This window comes from Gorilla gorilla, chromosome 11, assembly GCF_029281585.2.
Source record: "Gorilla gorilla gorilla isolate KB3781 chromosome 11, NHGRI_mGorGor1-v2.1_pri, whole genome shotgun sequence".
NCBI classification, from domain to species: Eukaryota; Metazoa; Chordata; class Mammalia; order Primates; family Hominidae; genus Gorilla; species Gorilla gorilla.
The window spans coordinates 54619596-54636256 of record NC_073235.2 but is presented as its reverse complement, the minus strand read 5'-3'; the positions used below and the strand labels follow the sequence as shown (position 1 = coordinate 54636256).

The 16661-nt window shown below is 36.9% G+C and overlaps 1 protein-coding gene and 1 pseudogene across 3 annotated transcripts in view; one reads left to right on the top strand and one right to left on the bottom strand.

The window, feature by feature from the left end:
* Positions 1-16661, top strand: part of STAM2 (signal transducing adaptor molecule 2) — a 57151-nt gene that overhangs the window by 32560 nt on the left and 7930 nt on the right. For all 3 annotated transcript variants that reach the window (XR_008677892.2, XM_019022760.4, XM_031008810.3), the window contains exons 8-12: positions 5698-5792; positions 7806-7888; positions 8030-8117; positions 9119-9173; positions 14902-15055. Coding sequence is in view for 2 of the 3 variants with exons in the window: in XM_019022760.4 (XP_018878305.1) it covers positions 5698-5792; positions 7806-7888; positions 8030-8117; positions 9119-9173; positions 14902-15055 (475 nt within the window). In the remaining variant the exon portion in view is untranslated. The remainder of the gene's footprint in view (positions 1-5697; positions 5793-7805; positions 7889-8029; positions 8118-9118; positions 9174-14901; positions 15056-16661) is intronic.
* Positions 9409-9732, bottom strand: LOC101138768 (large ribosomal subunit protein eL30-like; annotated as a pseudogene).

The window sequence follows — 16661 nt, the reverse complement described above, 5'->3', positions numbered from 1 at the left end:
GGGATTACAGGCGTGAGCCACTGTGCCGGCCCAAAGGCGCACATTTTTTATTAATGGAGTATATCAAGAAAAGTGTTTTACTTTCTACACTTTTAGCTTTATCTTACCACTCCATGTTTCTTTTCTTTTCTTTTTTTTTTTTTTTTTTTTTTTTGAGACAGGGTCTCACTCTGTCGCCCAGGCTGGAGTGCAATGGCGTGATCTTGGCTCACTGCAACCTCCACCTCCCAGGTTCAAGCAATTCTCCCACCTCAACCTCCTGAGTAGCTGGGAATTCAGGTGTGCACCACCATGCCCGGCTAATTTTTTGTATTTTTAGGGGTAGAGACAGGGTTTAATCATGTTGGCCAGGCTGGTCTCAAACTCCTGGCCTCAAGTGATCCACCCGCCTCAGCCTCCCACAGTGCTGGGATTACAGGCGTGAGCCACTGTGCCTGGCCCACTCCATGTTTGTTTTGTGTGTACCATTTCAAATAATCAAGTGGAATTTTTGCAGTTCCAAAAATGCCATTTTCTGCTTAGTCCTCTGTAGCATTGCACCTTTGGTTCTGTCTGCCTGGAAAGCCCTGCTGAAGGAGGTAAAAGCATTTAGAAAAGGAAAAGAACTTTACTTTCAAGGACAGTTTGCAAGGGAGTCCAGGCTTTAGAAAAGTTGCCTCCCCATGTTAAAAAGTAAAACAGGTATTTTAAGGAAAAGACCCCCACAAGGTTACCAGGTTTTTCCAGGTTTGCTATTTATATGTTCATGGTAGAAATAGCAGTTTTCTCACATGATAATTATATCCGTAAAGGACATCACTACCTTCAGTCATTGTCATTGCAAAAGTTAGCAGGTGAGTACTTTTTGTTAAGAAATCAGTAGTTAAAAGGAAAGGCTCAAGTTTTTATGTACTTTGAGACCTAAAACTAAATATGGTAACATTTTTTGTTTTGTCTCAGAGTGCAGAGTTTTTTGTTTGTGCCTTGTTTTCTTGCTTATCAATAATGGCAGGAGGGCAAAATGTCATTTTTATTTCCACAGACTTAATTTTCTTTTCCTCCTGGCAAGTGCCTACTTAACCTTCAAAACCCGTGTCAGATTTTATATCCTCTGAGAAGCCTTTCAACCTTTCTCTGCTTTTTAGCTCCCAGTGGAGTTAAGAGTTCTCTTCTTTGAGCTATAGCCCTCTGAACATATATAACAGCATTTCTCATACTGTATTTTAAATAGAGTCATTTCTCAGTTCCTTAGAGAGTTGGTTCCAGAACCCCTGTTGATACCAAAATCCACAGATGCAAGTCTTCGATATAAAATGGCGTCATATTTGCATATAACTTACACACATCTTCCTGTATACTTTAAATTATCTCTAGATAACTTATAGTACCTGATACAATGTAAATGTTATGCAAATCATTATATTGTATTTTTAAATACAATATATTGTATTAAAAAATTTTTTTGTTGTTCTATTGTCATTTTTGTTTATCTTTCATGAATACTTTTGATTTGGGGTTTGTTGAGTCCATGGATGTAGCACTTGCCGGATACAGAAGGCAAACTGCGCTTCTTTACATATGTCTCTCTACTAAATCAGTTGATTCTGAAGAGGCTTATGACTTCCTTGGGTGGGAGGAAGGAGAAAGGAGAAAAATTCTGAAGGTAAAGCAAGATAACATATTTTTAGTCAGTTCTGTAGGAGAGATTGTAAAACACTGCTAGATTTTTTTTTTCTTGTTTTTATAGATAGGGTATGACTGGGTTGCCGAGGCTGGAGTGCAGTGGTTATTCACAGGTGTGAGCATAGCACGCTACATACAGCCTGGACTCCTGGGCCCAAGCAGGCCTCCTCCCTCAGCCTCCTGGGTAGCTGGGACTACAGCTTTGTGCTAGATTTTAAACTTCTTGAGGGCACAAATGGTGTCTTAATTATCTTTGTAATTTCAGTGCTTAGCCTGAAGGTACTATTTTCTCCATGGTAGGTTTTCATAAATGTTAGCTGAATAATGTTTGTTGAAGGTGAGGTTTATGTTCTTTACACTTGTATCATTTTTCATTTTTCACTCAGTTGTGATTTATTCTTTTTTTAACATAAAAAGCTCTAAATATAAATGCTACATTAAAATTTTCTTTAATTATTAAATGATTTGTGTAAAATTAGAGTGCCAATTTCTTTAATTTGAGAATTTAAGCTTGAACAATGTTTTTTTGCTATCAACATTCCATAGAATCAACTTGTAGTCAGTCAGTGGACAGAATATAGAGCTGGATTAGGGCTGGGAAGGAGTTGTCAATTTGGTTGCTTTGCCTACTTTTATGCTTCATCAAAGAGTTTGTAGTAGTGGCTGGGAGGAAAATTATCCTATATTGGTAGGACCACTAAGGAAGGGTACACACATACAGTTGTTGGTAGGTTCATATAAAACGCTTGCATCCATTTCACAGGTTTGGGTTTTCTCGTTTTATACAAAAATTTCTCAAGTTCAGCTCTCCTTTTCAAAATGAAAAGTTAAAAATGTGTTTGTAAGAGAAAGAAAATTTTTCCTATCTTCCATAGATATTTGCAGATATGATATCTTAGAACTGTCAGTACATCAATACATCAGTTATTTTCTGGCTTTAAGAACTTGGATGATATAACTCTTTCATCTCTTTCTAGTGCTCATAAATGAAATGATGTTTCATAATCATAGACATTAATTCATCCATAAGACTCATACTTAAGAATGTCTATTCAATAAGTCAGATTTTTGGAAAGGAATAGATAAAATTATCATTATTTCCAGATACTATGATTTTCCATATAGAAAGTTCAAGAGTCCAATGGATAAACTATTACAAGTGGTAGGAGTTCATAAAGGTTGTTGGATACAAGCTCAACATACAAAACTCAGTAGTATGCTTTAATTACAACTTTTTAGAAAATGTAGTAAAAAAAAGTCATTCTCAGTAGTAACAAAAATTACATAAATGATCTAGAAATGAATAAGCCTAACAAAGATATGTAAGGTCTTTATGGATTAAATTATAAAATTATTTGAAAGCTATAAAAGAATATAAATATATATTTACATATTATGTTTTACATAAATGTAAATGGAGAAGGATACCATGTTCATAGGGAAGAAACCTTAATATTGCAAAGATTTCTTTTTTCTTATATTATTGCATAATTTCAGTGCATTTCCAGTTCAAATCCCAACAGGACTTTTTCCCCAGAGAACTTGAAAAGTAATTTAATATTAATGTGGAAATTTGAAGGTGTGCAATAAATGAGAAAGAGTAACATAGAAAGGGTATTTTCCCTGGCAGATATTAAGGTACGTTAACAAGATGTGTAAACAGATCCATGGACTGTTGCAACAGAATGGAGTCTAGAAATAGGCTCATGAATAGATTACTGTTTGAAAGGTAGGGTATTATAAATTAGTAGAAAAAATGATGGACTATTTAATAAATTTTGCTGTGATGAATGGCTCTTTTTATACTACAGATAAAATTTTGATCAGTTTCACATAGTACATTAAAATTTCATTCCAAATGAATTAAAGACCTAAACATGGGAGAGGGAAAAAAAAAATCAAAAAACTAAAACTACAGTTAAGTATATAGGAGAATAGATTTAGGAGTTTAAGGGTAGAAAAAGGTAAAAGCATAAGCCATGAAAGAAAAGATTGCCAAATTTGATTGCATAGGGGAAAAAACCACTGTACAATTAAAGAAACCATAAACATATGCTGAAAAGACAGCGACAGCCTAGAAGAAGTTCTCTGCATAATTCAGACAAACAACTGCTGTCCAAAATATGTAAAGAACTTCTACAGATCCATGAAAAAAGACAAATGATCCAGTAGAATAAGAAAAGTGGGCAAAAATACAAAAAAAAAAGGCAGTTTACAGAAAAGGCAATCTGAATAGCTAGCAAGCACAAGTAGATGCTTGGGAAATGCAAGTGCATACAATGAAATACGATTTCTCTCCTGTCTGATTATCAAGTGTTAGTTGGGAAAATTATCACATATAAGGGAAGATGACATTGTTACATGCAACCGGGGGAAGGAGAAAGGTGAATTTTCACAGCCATTCTAGGGAACATTTGGCAATATCTAGTAAAATGAAATGCTTATGGCCGGGTGCGGTGGCTCACACCTGTAATCTCAGCACTTTGGGAGGCTGAGGCAGGCGGATCACTTAAGATAAAGTTTGAGACCAGCCTGGCCAACATGACAAAACGCCATCTCTACTAAAAATACAAAAATAGGTGTGGTGGTGCATACCTGTAGTCCCAGCTACTTGGGAGACTGTGACAGGAGAATTTCTTGCATCTGGGAGGGAGAGGTTGCAGTGAGCCAAGATCGTGCCACTGCACTCCAGCTTGGGTGACACAGCAAGACCCCGTCTCAAAAAAAAAAAAAAAAAAAAAGAAAAATGTTTATATTCTTAAATTCCAGCAAGTTAACGTCTGTGAATAAGCGCAGAGAAATTGTTGCATGGGTGTCCTCAAGTCTAGGATGATCATTACCTTATCTTTATAATGGTGAAAGACTGGAATCAACCTAAATGTCCATCTCTACAGGAATGGATAAATATGGCCTATTCGTGTGTTGGAATTTTAATTTAAAAGGAATTAGCAAAATTTGAAAGTATTAATATATAAAATTAAAAAGATCTGTATGGATTAGCATCTATGTCTGTCTGTTTCTATATGGACTTGGCTATAGATAGGTGTAAAAGAACAAAAAACAGACTGACAAGAAGGCCACCAACTTTATTGTGGCAGTGTGGTAAGATGGATGTGGTGCTGGGATTTGGGGTCATTACTAAAGGGCACTTGTGTTTCCTGTTTACTTTTTAATTTTTTAATTTTATTATTTTTTTTTTTGAGACAAGAGTCTCACTCTATCCTCCAGGCTGGAGTGCAGTGACGTGATTTCAGCTCCCTGCAACCTCTGCCTTCTTGGTTCAAGCGATTCTCCTGCATCAGCCTCCCAAGTTGCTGGGATTACAGGCACCTGCCACCACACCCGGCTAATTTTTGTATTTTTAGTAGAGACAGGGTTTTGCCATGTTGGCCAGGCTAGTCTCGAACTCCTGACCTCAGGTGATCTGCCCGCCTCGGCCTCCCAAAGTGCTGGGATTACAGGCATGACCTACTGCATCTGGCCTTAGTTTTTTAAAGTCCAGAATAAAAAACGATTAATTGCTAATTGGTTCTAATTTTTTTTTTTTTTTGAGACAAGTCTTGCTGTGTCACCCAGGCTGGAGTGCAGTGGTGCCATCTTGGCTCACTGCAACCTCCTCCTCCCGGGTTTAAGCGATTCTTCTGCCTCAGCCTCCCAAGTAGCTGGGACTACAGGTGTGTGCCACCATGCCTGGCTAATTTTTGTATTTTTAGTAGAGACGAGGTTTCACCATGTTGGACAGGCTGATCTCAAACTCCTGACCTCAGGTGATCTGTCCACCTTGGCCTCCCAAAGTGTTGGGATTATAGGCGTGAGCCACTGCGCCTGGCTGGTTCTAAGTTTAGATATAGGGATGTGGATATTTGTTTTACTTGTACTTTTTAATATCGTTTATTAAATTTAAGAAAAATGACTTAATTATAGCTGCTTGTAAACGGATATATTCAAAGGAGGCTAAATTTAATTTTTAATTCCTCTTTGCTTATTGTATTAAAATGTGGGGAACAAATGATATTTTTTGCACTGTATTTTTAGTGATGCCAATTGGTGGAAAGGAGAAAATCACAGAGGAATAGGACTTTTCCCATCCAATTTTGTAACAACTAATTTAAACATAGAGACTGAGGCAGGTAAGTTAAATCTTAGAGAACATTAGATCTATTTAAGTTTTTTTCACTTAAATTTTATGTTTCAGTTTTGGATGTAAAGTAGATTGGCATTTAACTTTTAAATCATTTCTTTATAGGCATGACAATCTAACCTACTTTTTAACCAAATTAAGGGGTTAATTTAGCCTGTGTCAATCCCAAGAATTATTTCCTCTTATTTTACATCCTCTGAGAGTTAGCATACATAGTTAAATGTCAGGCATAAAATCATATGTGACCATGCAGGTATTTAAATCAACCTAACTATGTAGTGTAAGAGGCAGTTCATATCTATTCTGTACAAAGAGTGTTTTGATTCATCAGTGAACCTCAGAGGCAAAGCGGGAGTGGTGTGGGGAGGTTGTGGTTGGCAAGTGCCGAATATGATTACTGGGGTTAGGAGTACTCCTAAATTTTAGGCCTTTCCTCACCTTGATTTGATCCTAGGGAGCTTGAAACGATAACAAAGTAATGTAATCAAGCCACTAAGCTTCCTGTTTCAGATCTGCTGAACTTTAGTCAGTCTGCAGCCACAGACAGTCCCATTTTAGTCACTTTAGCCATTGTCAACCATGCTGAGAAAGCATTCCATTTGTTATTCAGGTAGGGAGGTGGGGGGATCTGAGTGTAAAGGAACAGCTCGTAATAGTACTAATGATGGTAATCAGAAATAGTTACTGGTTTTTGAGCATTCATTATTTGTCAGGCATTGTGCTAAGTCATCTGTACTATTGCATTTCAATCTCACGGTTCTGTGAGATAGCTACTTTTGTTGCCCTGTCTTACAGATAAGGACGCTGAGGCTGAGGGATTATGTGTCTAGTAAGTGATTGAGCCAGGATTCTAAAGTCAGTCAATTTGACCTTAACTCTGACTCACTGAGGGATATATCAGTGCTAGTCCTTGCCAGTTCAGGAGAAAGAACTTCAAATGAAAGCATTATGCATGTGTAACATCGTCTTTGTATGTGTAGAGTGATACATTCAGAAAAATGAGGTCGTGAGAGGTTGATACTCACTGATTTGAATATAGAGTACTTTGCCATTATTTATAATTTTATTCCTCTTAACTGACTCTAAGTAGATAGGAATATTGGAGATACCTTTAAAAAATAACTTTATAGATCATGCTCAGAGGATTCTATATAGCAATTTCTCCTTGACATAGGCTGGAGAGTATTAAAAGGAAAAAATATTGTGGATTTTCAGTTTATCCTTGTGTTATGCTGACTTCTGTTCTTTGAAAGTTAGCCAAATATTTGAAATAAATGACTAACAGTTGGGATTTAAAATTGTTTGGCTACATAGGTTTTTATTGTAGTTTTATTTTTACCAAAATTTACTTTGTTAAAATATGGTACATTCTAGCAATACTCCAGGGAACATTTAAATAGTTTTCTGGGTTTATGTATTTGTAAGTTTTTTTTCAACCTTCTCTTCATGAAAAACTTTTGTGTTTAGTGTTGTTTTAACTATTATCGAAGTTAGCTTAAAATAAGTTTTATTTTTTGTTCATATAGGAAATCGTTTTTTTAATAGAAGGGAAGAGTGTAGAAGGAACTCGTAGATGTAACTATGAAATTAGCTAGTTAATAATCTGCTAGATAATAATCTGCTGTCATATATTTATTCACCCCAGTGGTAACACTCAGTTTTCAGGAAAATGCCTAAAATGTCAGCTGCTGTTTATATTGTACACTTGTTCCACTAAAATTTTAAGTTCCAAGAGGTTAGGGATTCTTGTCTGTTTTATTCACCAGTGTCTGTATAAATGCCTAGAACAATGCCTGGCACATAATGAGTACTAAATAAATGTTTGTGAAATAAATGACCAAACGTATGTAATAAACGTATGTAATATTGATTATAAAATGTGGTGAATATTTGAAGGACTTTTATTTTTTTTTCTTATGGACAATCATAGGCCACTTATAAATTAATGACTAAAATTACTGAAGTAAATGCTGAGGAACTTAAAATTACTTTGTTTCTATAGCGGCTGTGGACAAATTGAATGTAACTGATGATGATGTGGAGGAAATTAAGAAATCAGAGCCTGAGCCTGTTTATATAGATGAGGTAGGGTGCCTCTTTTGTTTAATAGTTAAACTATCAAGACATTTAAATGTACTATCTTTGAGAATGCTTGGAAAGAGTAATTTCATATTTACTGAAGTTAAAACGCTTGAGTTTTTGAAAAGTGTCCTGTTACTTTTTTAGGATAAGATGGATAGAGCCCTGCAGGTACTTCAGAGTATAGATCCAACAGATTCAAAACCAGACTCCCAAGACCTTTTGGATTTAGAAGGTACTTAGTGAATATTTTATATTATTTTAATATTATTTAATATTTTAGCTATTCATGATGTCTTCAGTTTCTTCTGCCTTGTATTTGCCTCTAGAGGTTAGAAATCTCTGGTGGGGAACAGACTAGTACAGTAAAATAGTAAAAGTATTACTTGGAAGGCATTGTCATAAACCTGCAAATCCTTTTCATAAAGCAAGTATTTGTATTTCTTTAAGCCCACTAGTAAAACTGGCTGAAGATTTTTGCAGTCCAAAAAAGGACAGAATTAAAAATAACAGTACATCAAATTGAGTCAAAATGTTTAAAATGCTTATTGCTGTTTAATGTTCTTGTATTATGAATTTAAAGGACAAAATTATACATGATAATTGTTAACTTCATAACATAGTCAATTGATGCATGTTGATGTGTCTTTTAGTCTCTAAGAAATGTGAGAACAATTAAAACGTGTTTTTTATGCTTTAAAAAAAATCCTTTGGGATAAGAATCTCTGGTAAATAATTCTTAAATCTTTTTATAGAAGAAACATCTGGTTATGAATATAGAATACAGCATTGTGCTCTTTATTGTGTCAGTGTTCACATTGGGAAATACACAGTATGTTTAATCTTGAAATGTCTTAAGTAAATGAAAAATCTTCATATCTGATGGGCAAAGGTTACGTAGTTTATATACTGTGGCTTAAGTTTGTTTTAGTTAACTAATCATGGTTTTCTAGATGTCTTTAAGACTTTGGGATAACTCCAGATTTCACAGTCTGTCAACTTAGTTAATAGTTTCAAGAAAACATAATGAGGTTTTAATTTTAAAGTTGACCTTGCTTTTAGTCACATGATAGTAATATGTAGTAGTAGTGCTGAATAGTAGTCTTTCTCTAGCATGAGCTTAATCTGTGTGTATTATGCATAGTGTTGTATATTGGTGTTATATTGTTAAAAATTGTTGAAATTGGCTTAAACTTGATTAAGTTTCTATATTTGTAAGTATTTTTGTATTTACAGATATCTGCCAACAGATGGGTCCAATGATAGATGAAAAACTTGAAGAAATTGATAGGTGAGATTTTTCGTGCAAGGAATAAAAAGTATAGTTTTGGGGGGTTCACTTGTGTTTTGGCAAACAGTAAAGTAGGGAAAGTTTTTGTGGAACTGTACAATTCATGGAAATTGTTTTTCAGTTTCCCAGGCTCTTACAAATTTATAGCAAGGTGGTGCTTTTTATTTTGTTTTTGTTTTTCTAAAAAACAAGCTCTGACAAGTTTTATTAAATAAAAATTTTGCATGGCTTACTTTTAACCAGTCTGTTCTAGCATGCTTCTAGTGATATTAGAACTGCCTGGATCAGTGATAGCCAGTGTGCATACTCTCTAGTATTTTCTGCATGCCGTGCCCATCATTGCCACTGTAGTGATGGACAGCAGTTTTGGCCAACATTGTATAGCACTCTATTTCAGATTTCCTCAAAGCTGGACAGTTTTAGTGAGGATGACCAATTTTGCTTTGCCTTTTCTGATCATCTTCAGAGTCTACTTTTACCCCAGCACATACTTTCCACTTTTCATAAGTTGGAGCCTAGAGTTAATCAACTCCACTGACTTTTTCCTCTTTGAGACCATCCTGCCTTAAGTCCAGGAGGGTCCCCAACTAAGAGCAGCTGCCAAGATGGCTGGGGAGCCTGGTGTTTTTTATTTAGGTAACAGTTTTCTGGGGTTTTTTTGGAGATGGACTTTTGCTCTGACGCCCAGGCTGGAGTGCAGTGGCATGATCTCGGCTCACTGCAACCTCTGCCTCCCGGGTTCAAGCAATTCTTCTGCCTCAGCCTCCTGAGTAGCTAGGATTACAGGCGTGCACCACCACACCTGGCTAATTTTTGTATTTTCGGTAGAAACAGGGTTTCACCATGTTGGCCAGGCTGGTCTCGAACTCCTGACCTTGTAATCTGCCCAACTTGGCCTCCCAAAGTGCTGGAATTACAGGCATGAACCACTGTGCCTGGCCAAGAATTGAATTCTTATGAGAAGTGGTACTTATAAAAATTTTAAATGAAATTTCTCTAGTGTTTGAAGCTAAATCACACCTTCTCTTTTCATTTCTTGTCCTTGTATTTGTTTCTATTGCTCTTTTAATTTTATCCTACATAGTTTTTTCTTTTTTTCTTTTTTTTTTTTGAGATGGAGTCTTGCCCTGTCAACCAGGCTGGAGTGCAGTGGTGCGATCTCGGCTCACTGCAACCTCCACCTCCCGGGTTCAAGCCATTCTCTGGCTCATCCTCCCAAGTAGCTAGGATTACAGGTGCCTGCCACCATGCCCGGCTAATTTTTGTATTTTTAGTAGAAATGGGGTTTCACCATATTAGCCAGGCTGATCTCGAACTCCTGACCTCGTGATCCGCTCACCTCAGCCTCCCAAAGTGTTGAGATTACAGGTGTGAGCCACTGCACCCAGCCTTATGCCCAGCTTTTTTTTTTTTTTTTAAAGACAGGGTCTTGCTGTGCTGCCCAGGCTGGTCTCAAACTCTTGGCCTCAAGTGATCTTTCTGCCTCAGCTTCCCAAAGTGCTGGGATTATAGGCATGAGCCACTGTGCCTGGCCCTTATTGTCCTTTAAAAATAGGAGCGGCCAGGCGCAGTGGCTCAAGCCTGTAATCCCAGCACTTTGGGAGGCCGAGGCGGGTGGATCATGAGGTCAGGAGATAGAGACCATCCTGGCTAACATGGTGAAACCCCGTCTCTACTAAAAATACAAAAAATTAGCCAGGCGTGGTGGTGGTGGCCTGTAGTCCCAGCTACTCGGGAGGCTGAGGCAGGAGAATGGCGTTAACCCAGGAGGCGGAGCCTGCAGTGAGCCGAGATCTCGCCACTGCACTCCAGCCTGGGCGAAAGAGCAAGACACGGTCTCAAAAAATAAATAAATAAATAAAAATAAAATAGGAGCAACACTGAAGGGGGTAGACTTTCAGGGTTTTGAGCTTTTAGCTTGGTTCTGCTCCCTTATTTCTCAGCTCTCTATCTGAAGTCATAGGGAGAACCTGTAGTGAAAGGAAAACAAGGGATAGGGCTTAGTATTCCATCATCATCCCTTTCTAGTGGTATTTATTGAATTAATATATAAACAGCACAAGAAGAAAAGATTAGATAGGACCAAAATAAGAAGGAGAATATAAACTACTTCTTTTCTGCCTCTGCCAGAGAAGTGCAGTAGCAGCAGGACTTTTCCTAGTCATCAGAGATTGTCGTCTTTGTTCCAGGGGACATTTAAAAAATACATTTGTTGTGTTTTCTAAAGAAATGAAAAATCTGTGTGGCAATTAACAGTAGTTTTGCCATATTTTAGAGCATTAAATATCTCGTTACACATCTACTTTGTTTCAATGCAGCATGTTAATGTTCAGTGAATAATCAAACTGGAAAAGATTAAAAAGTATTATGATAGATGTGGCTGTATGTTTAGTTCAGACACAATTTTTTTTAATTTTTTGTATTTTCAATTTGAAGTTGGTTGAGTGCACGGATGCAGAACCCATGGACATGGAGGGCTGAGTGTATGTCCACACATTCTACAATGGAAATCATTGTCCTTGATAATTATCCCTTGATATGAGCAGATATTATATAATGAAAAAAGGCAGAAGCTGTGACAATTTAATCTTATTTTTGGTTCATAAAAAGAATTTTGTTAAAGGAAAAGATCTAGAAGAATTAGAAGTCAGAGTGAGGCCAGCGTGGGGGCTCACACCTATAATCCCAGCATTTCAGGAGGCTGAAGTGGGAGAATCATCTGAGCCCAGGAATTTGAGACCAACTTGGGTAATACAGTGAGACCCCATCCCTACAAAAAAATTTTTTAATGATTAGCTGGGCTTGGTGGTGTGCGCCTGTAGTCCCAGCTCCTCAAGAAGCTGAGGTGGGAAGATCACTTGAGTCTGGGAGGTCAAGGAGGCTGCAGTGAGCCACGGTTGCACCACTGCACTCCAGTCTGGGTGACACAGTGAGATCCGCTCTCAAAAGAAAAAAAAATCAAAGTGACCATTCTGATATTAGTTAATTTTTTGAGTGAGAACTCAACCATTAACCAGTTTTCTTACCAGTTTCAGTTTTTGAATAGGCCAACTGGCATTTTTTCTTGTTCTATGGCCACAGCTGCAGATGCAGCTCCTGTTCTGGGAAATGTTTCCTGTTCTTCAACAAATTCTTATTGACTATTATTTACCCTTGTCAAGTATTCAAAGATGAATAAAATATCCTTTTTTCCCTTGAATGGATCATCATGTTTGTTATTCCTACTAAGAAAAACAACTCTACTGTTAGAAAGTTAAATTGTATATTTCATTTTTGTCATTGTACAGAATGAAATTTTGTAGCATTTTATCAGCCTAAGAAATTATATTGAGTAAACATGTAAATTGACTCCATAAAAGTTTAGGTAGATTTGTTGAAGAGAGATTCATAGTCTGGACTTAACTATGTTCCAGACTATTCTAATCTTATTTCCTCCTGTCCTCCAAAGGTAATTTTCTACCACCTGATCAAGTTGCTCTTTTGCCTTATTACTCTGGGATTGTGTCTCAAATCTTTAAGGGGATTTCAAACACAGTGATCATGTCTTTCTACTGCATTTTCCTGGTGTTTCATCAGCATGCTGGGTTTTGTGGATCAAATCCCTACGGTTACATTTTAGTTATGCATTTGTTAGCATGGCACTAATTTCTGTAGCTTTCTGGGTGACTTGTAACTGATTTTTTTTTTTTTTAATTTGAGACAGAGTCTTGCTCTGTTGCCCAGGCTGGAGTGCAGTGGCGCAATCTTGGCTCGCTGTAACCTCCGCCTCCTGGGTTCACACCATTCTCTTGCCTCAGTCTCAGCCTCCCGTGTAGCTGGGACTACAGGTGCCCGCCACCACACCTGGCTAATTTTTTGTATTTTTAGTAGAGACGGGGTTTCACCGTGTTAGCCAGGATGGTCTTGATTTCCTGACCTCGTGATCTGCCTGCCTCGGCCTCCCAAAGTGCTGGGATTACAGGCATAAGCCACTGCGCCCGGCCTGATATTTTTGATAATAGAGTTTGACCTGCTTAATGCAGTCATTCTTACCAGAGAGAGAACAGACTTTTCGTTGTTATAGTTCAGACATAACAGACTCTAGTAGAAGAAAAGTGACAAATCTTGATAGGACTCAGTCCAGGCTATTTACTTGGTAGTCCTGTGTCTGTCTGTGTGCCTCTGCTTGTTGCCTGTCTGTGTTTATGTAGAAAGAACCACATTCAGTAAAAAGGCTTGTGGATGTTTCAGGCCAGATGAAAAGTGGTTGCTTAGCTTTTGTAAATTTGACAGTGCAGAGAGAGTTCTTTATTACTCCCAGGGGAACTATCAAGTAGAAAGAGTTTGCTCTGAAGCTTCTTGGGCAAATTTGAAGATGCTTTTATTTGGGTTTGTTGTTATTACATAATAAAGCATTGGTTTACTTTCTCACAAAATCAACCAACCAACAAATGAGCTGTAGAGATTAGTCTTACTTACACATTGTTTTTACTTGGATTTTCAAGGATAATAATTTAAGTAGGGTTTTTTTTCAGTTGACACTTTCATGGATATAAACAAATGAAAATGTGTGTGTGTGGTTTTTTTTTAACAAGTGTTTTTAAATTTCCATCATATTGTACTTCATAGAGGTTCTGAGCCTTGCCTAGGTACTTTCTTTTATTGAGATTTTTAATTAAGGCCCAGATTCTTACCCAAATTGAGAATTTTCTTTTTAATAATTGAATTCTCAACAAAAACCTGGAATGTGTGAAAGTAAATTCTCTCAGCACCAAAATTATGAATTGATTGCATTTTGTGAGGTGTGGAAGGACTTTTCCCTAATATTATAAAGTCATATTGTCACCAGTAGAGGATTGTGACTGCAAGTTGTCCATGTTCTTAGCATTTTGAACAAAGAATTGGACAAAATGCCCAGCAAAGCAAAGAAAGATGGAAGCAACAAAAGAACAAAAGCAGGGTTTTATTGAAAACGAAAGTACACCCCACAGTGTGGGAGTGGGCCTGAGCAGCAGCTCAAGGGCCAGGATACAGAATCTTCTTGGGTCCAAGTACCCCCTAGAAGTTTCCCATTGGCCTTTTCGTGCTCACCTCATGTAAATGAAGTGGAAGCTCACAATCAGTCTGATTGGTTGCAGAAAGCAGCCAACCAGAGGCTGAAATGAAGTTACAAAGGTAACACTGCTGTGCAAACATCTGATTGGTTGCAAAAAGCAACCAATCAGAGGCTAGGGTGAAGTTACAAAGTTATATTTCTGTGCAAATGAAGACTCCGCCCACAGTCAGTCTGATTGGTTGTGGACAGCAACCATTCAGAGGCAGAAGTTACAAAGTTGCAAACGAAGACTGGACCTGTAATCAGTCTGATTTTTTTCGGACACCCAATTTCCCATCTGCTGCACAGAAAACGTGGGGGGTTTGCAAGGAAGTAGCCTCTGGTCCTTTTGTTACTTAGGTGTGGAAAGTTAGGGTTGGTTTTCCTTTCAATTTAGTTATAAGAAGTCAGCTTGAAAATCAGCCTTAGATTCTCTGCCTCCAGACCCTATTCTCCTGCCTCAATATCAGCCTAGCTATTACAGGGATTAAGCAGTTCTTCCTATTAGTTTCCCTTTGTGAATATTCTTTCATTAAATATAAAAGAGCCTTTTAATATATTAATAGAAATTGTGCTAAATTAAAAAAATAATTTATATTACTAAATACATGCTAAAAACTAGAAGAGTATTATAATACTTTTCTTCTACATCAGGAAGCATTCAGAATTGTCTGAATTGAATGTTAAAGTCCTGGAAGCTCTGGAACTATATAACAAATTGGTGAATGAAGCACCAGTGTACTCAGTCTATTCAAAGCTCCATCCTCCAGCACATTACCCACCTGCATCATCTGGGGTTCCAATGCAGGTGAGCATGTTTTTTGAGAACATTTTCTAAATTATAAACAACTTTTAAAAGTAAAAGAAAATGTTTTATAGCATAGTATTAAGATTTCTTTTGTCTGTGAATAAAATTATAAAATTTATCTTTGATTGTTTCAGTAAATATTGGCTAAACAATTAACATTCACCAGAGCAAATTAAACAGATACTGATATTTCACAAATACATTTTAGTTCAGTTTTAACATGGATGAAAAGACCATTAAATATGTGAGGGTAGTTCTGGTTCTTCATATGCTTTTGTAAGTATAAAGCATAAATCTTTTATGTAAACATAAATCTTTTTGTAAATGTGGAGTATAAATCTTTTGATTTAGGACAGTACCTGACATATCAGAAGTTCCCCAGGTGAGGTACTAACGCTTTCCTGCTGCTCAACAAGATTTAACATTTCTTTACAAATTTCCATAAAGATTTATTTGACTTACATGATTATTAACAGGCACAATGAACTTCTAGAGTATGCTTTATACTGCCTTTACTTAGCTGCATGACTTACATTGTTAAAAATCTGTGCATAGCAAAGATATGATACATGTCTAGGAGGTACAGACTCCGTAAGCCATCCATGAACATCCATAAGCCATCTTTTTCCAGTACTTTTCACCTTTTTTGTGTGCTTGCCATGTGAAGCGAATACTTAACATTTGTCAGTATCCCCATTCGGAAGCGTTTTTTGAAATTTCAGCCAATTAGCCAATTGAATTCAGAATGAGCTTGGATGAGCAAAATTCATGTTAATTTATGAAAACTGGTATGTAAAGGTGCATGTGAAGGAGACACCAAGGAGAAAGGGTAGAATGTGGGTGCATAATTTAGATGACTTGACACAACATAATTGTTAAGTAAAAAAAGAATAGTCACTATGGTAACTGTCACGTCAGACAAGATACATTTATCAAATATGCCATGCCTTGATCTTTTTGAAAATTAGGAGGGTAGGAAAGATTTTTCTGGCTGCAAAAGACATCTGGGATTTATTCAGTTTGCTTCTGTTTTCAGAGTAGTTCGCTGCTGCTGTGAAAGTGGAACAAAACAGCAGTGTCTGCATCATTGTATGATAAAACTTTATGTTTGCTTTTTTGTGTGTCTGTAAAGGGTTATTTGCCATTCTGTGTCAGGTTTTGGTGTTTAGTTGCATTCTACTTACTGCGTTTTGCCAAGCACAACTCATGTCTCTAAAAAGTTAACTTTCTTTCTGTTTGATTCCTCACATAATCTGTATCTACACTGTTCACTCAAGAGCATTTGAAATATTCAAAAGTTTCTATTCTAATTTGACAAAAATATATCTCTACTAGAAGCAGTTGGGGTAACACGTTAGTTGTATTGTGTAGGCTACTCAGGAACCCTAAACTGCAGAAGAAGCTGATTCTCACAGTCTCAGCCTATTGTCAGTAGATTGTTACATGTCTACTAAGGAGGTAATGTGATTGTACTTAATATAGCTTATTTGGCATTTCAAGCATTCTAAATTTTCAGATGAATGGTATTTACTTTAAAAATAGCTTAATTTAAAACTGGATTGATGATCATTATAGTATGATATGATATTAAATGTGTGCATTGTTT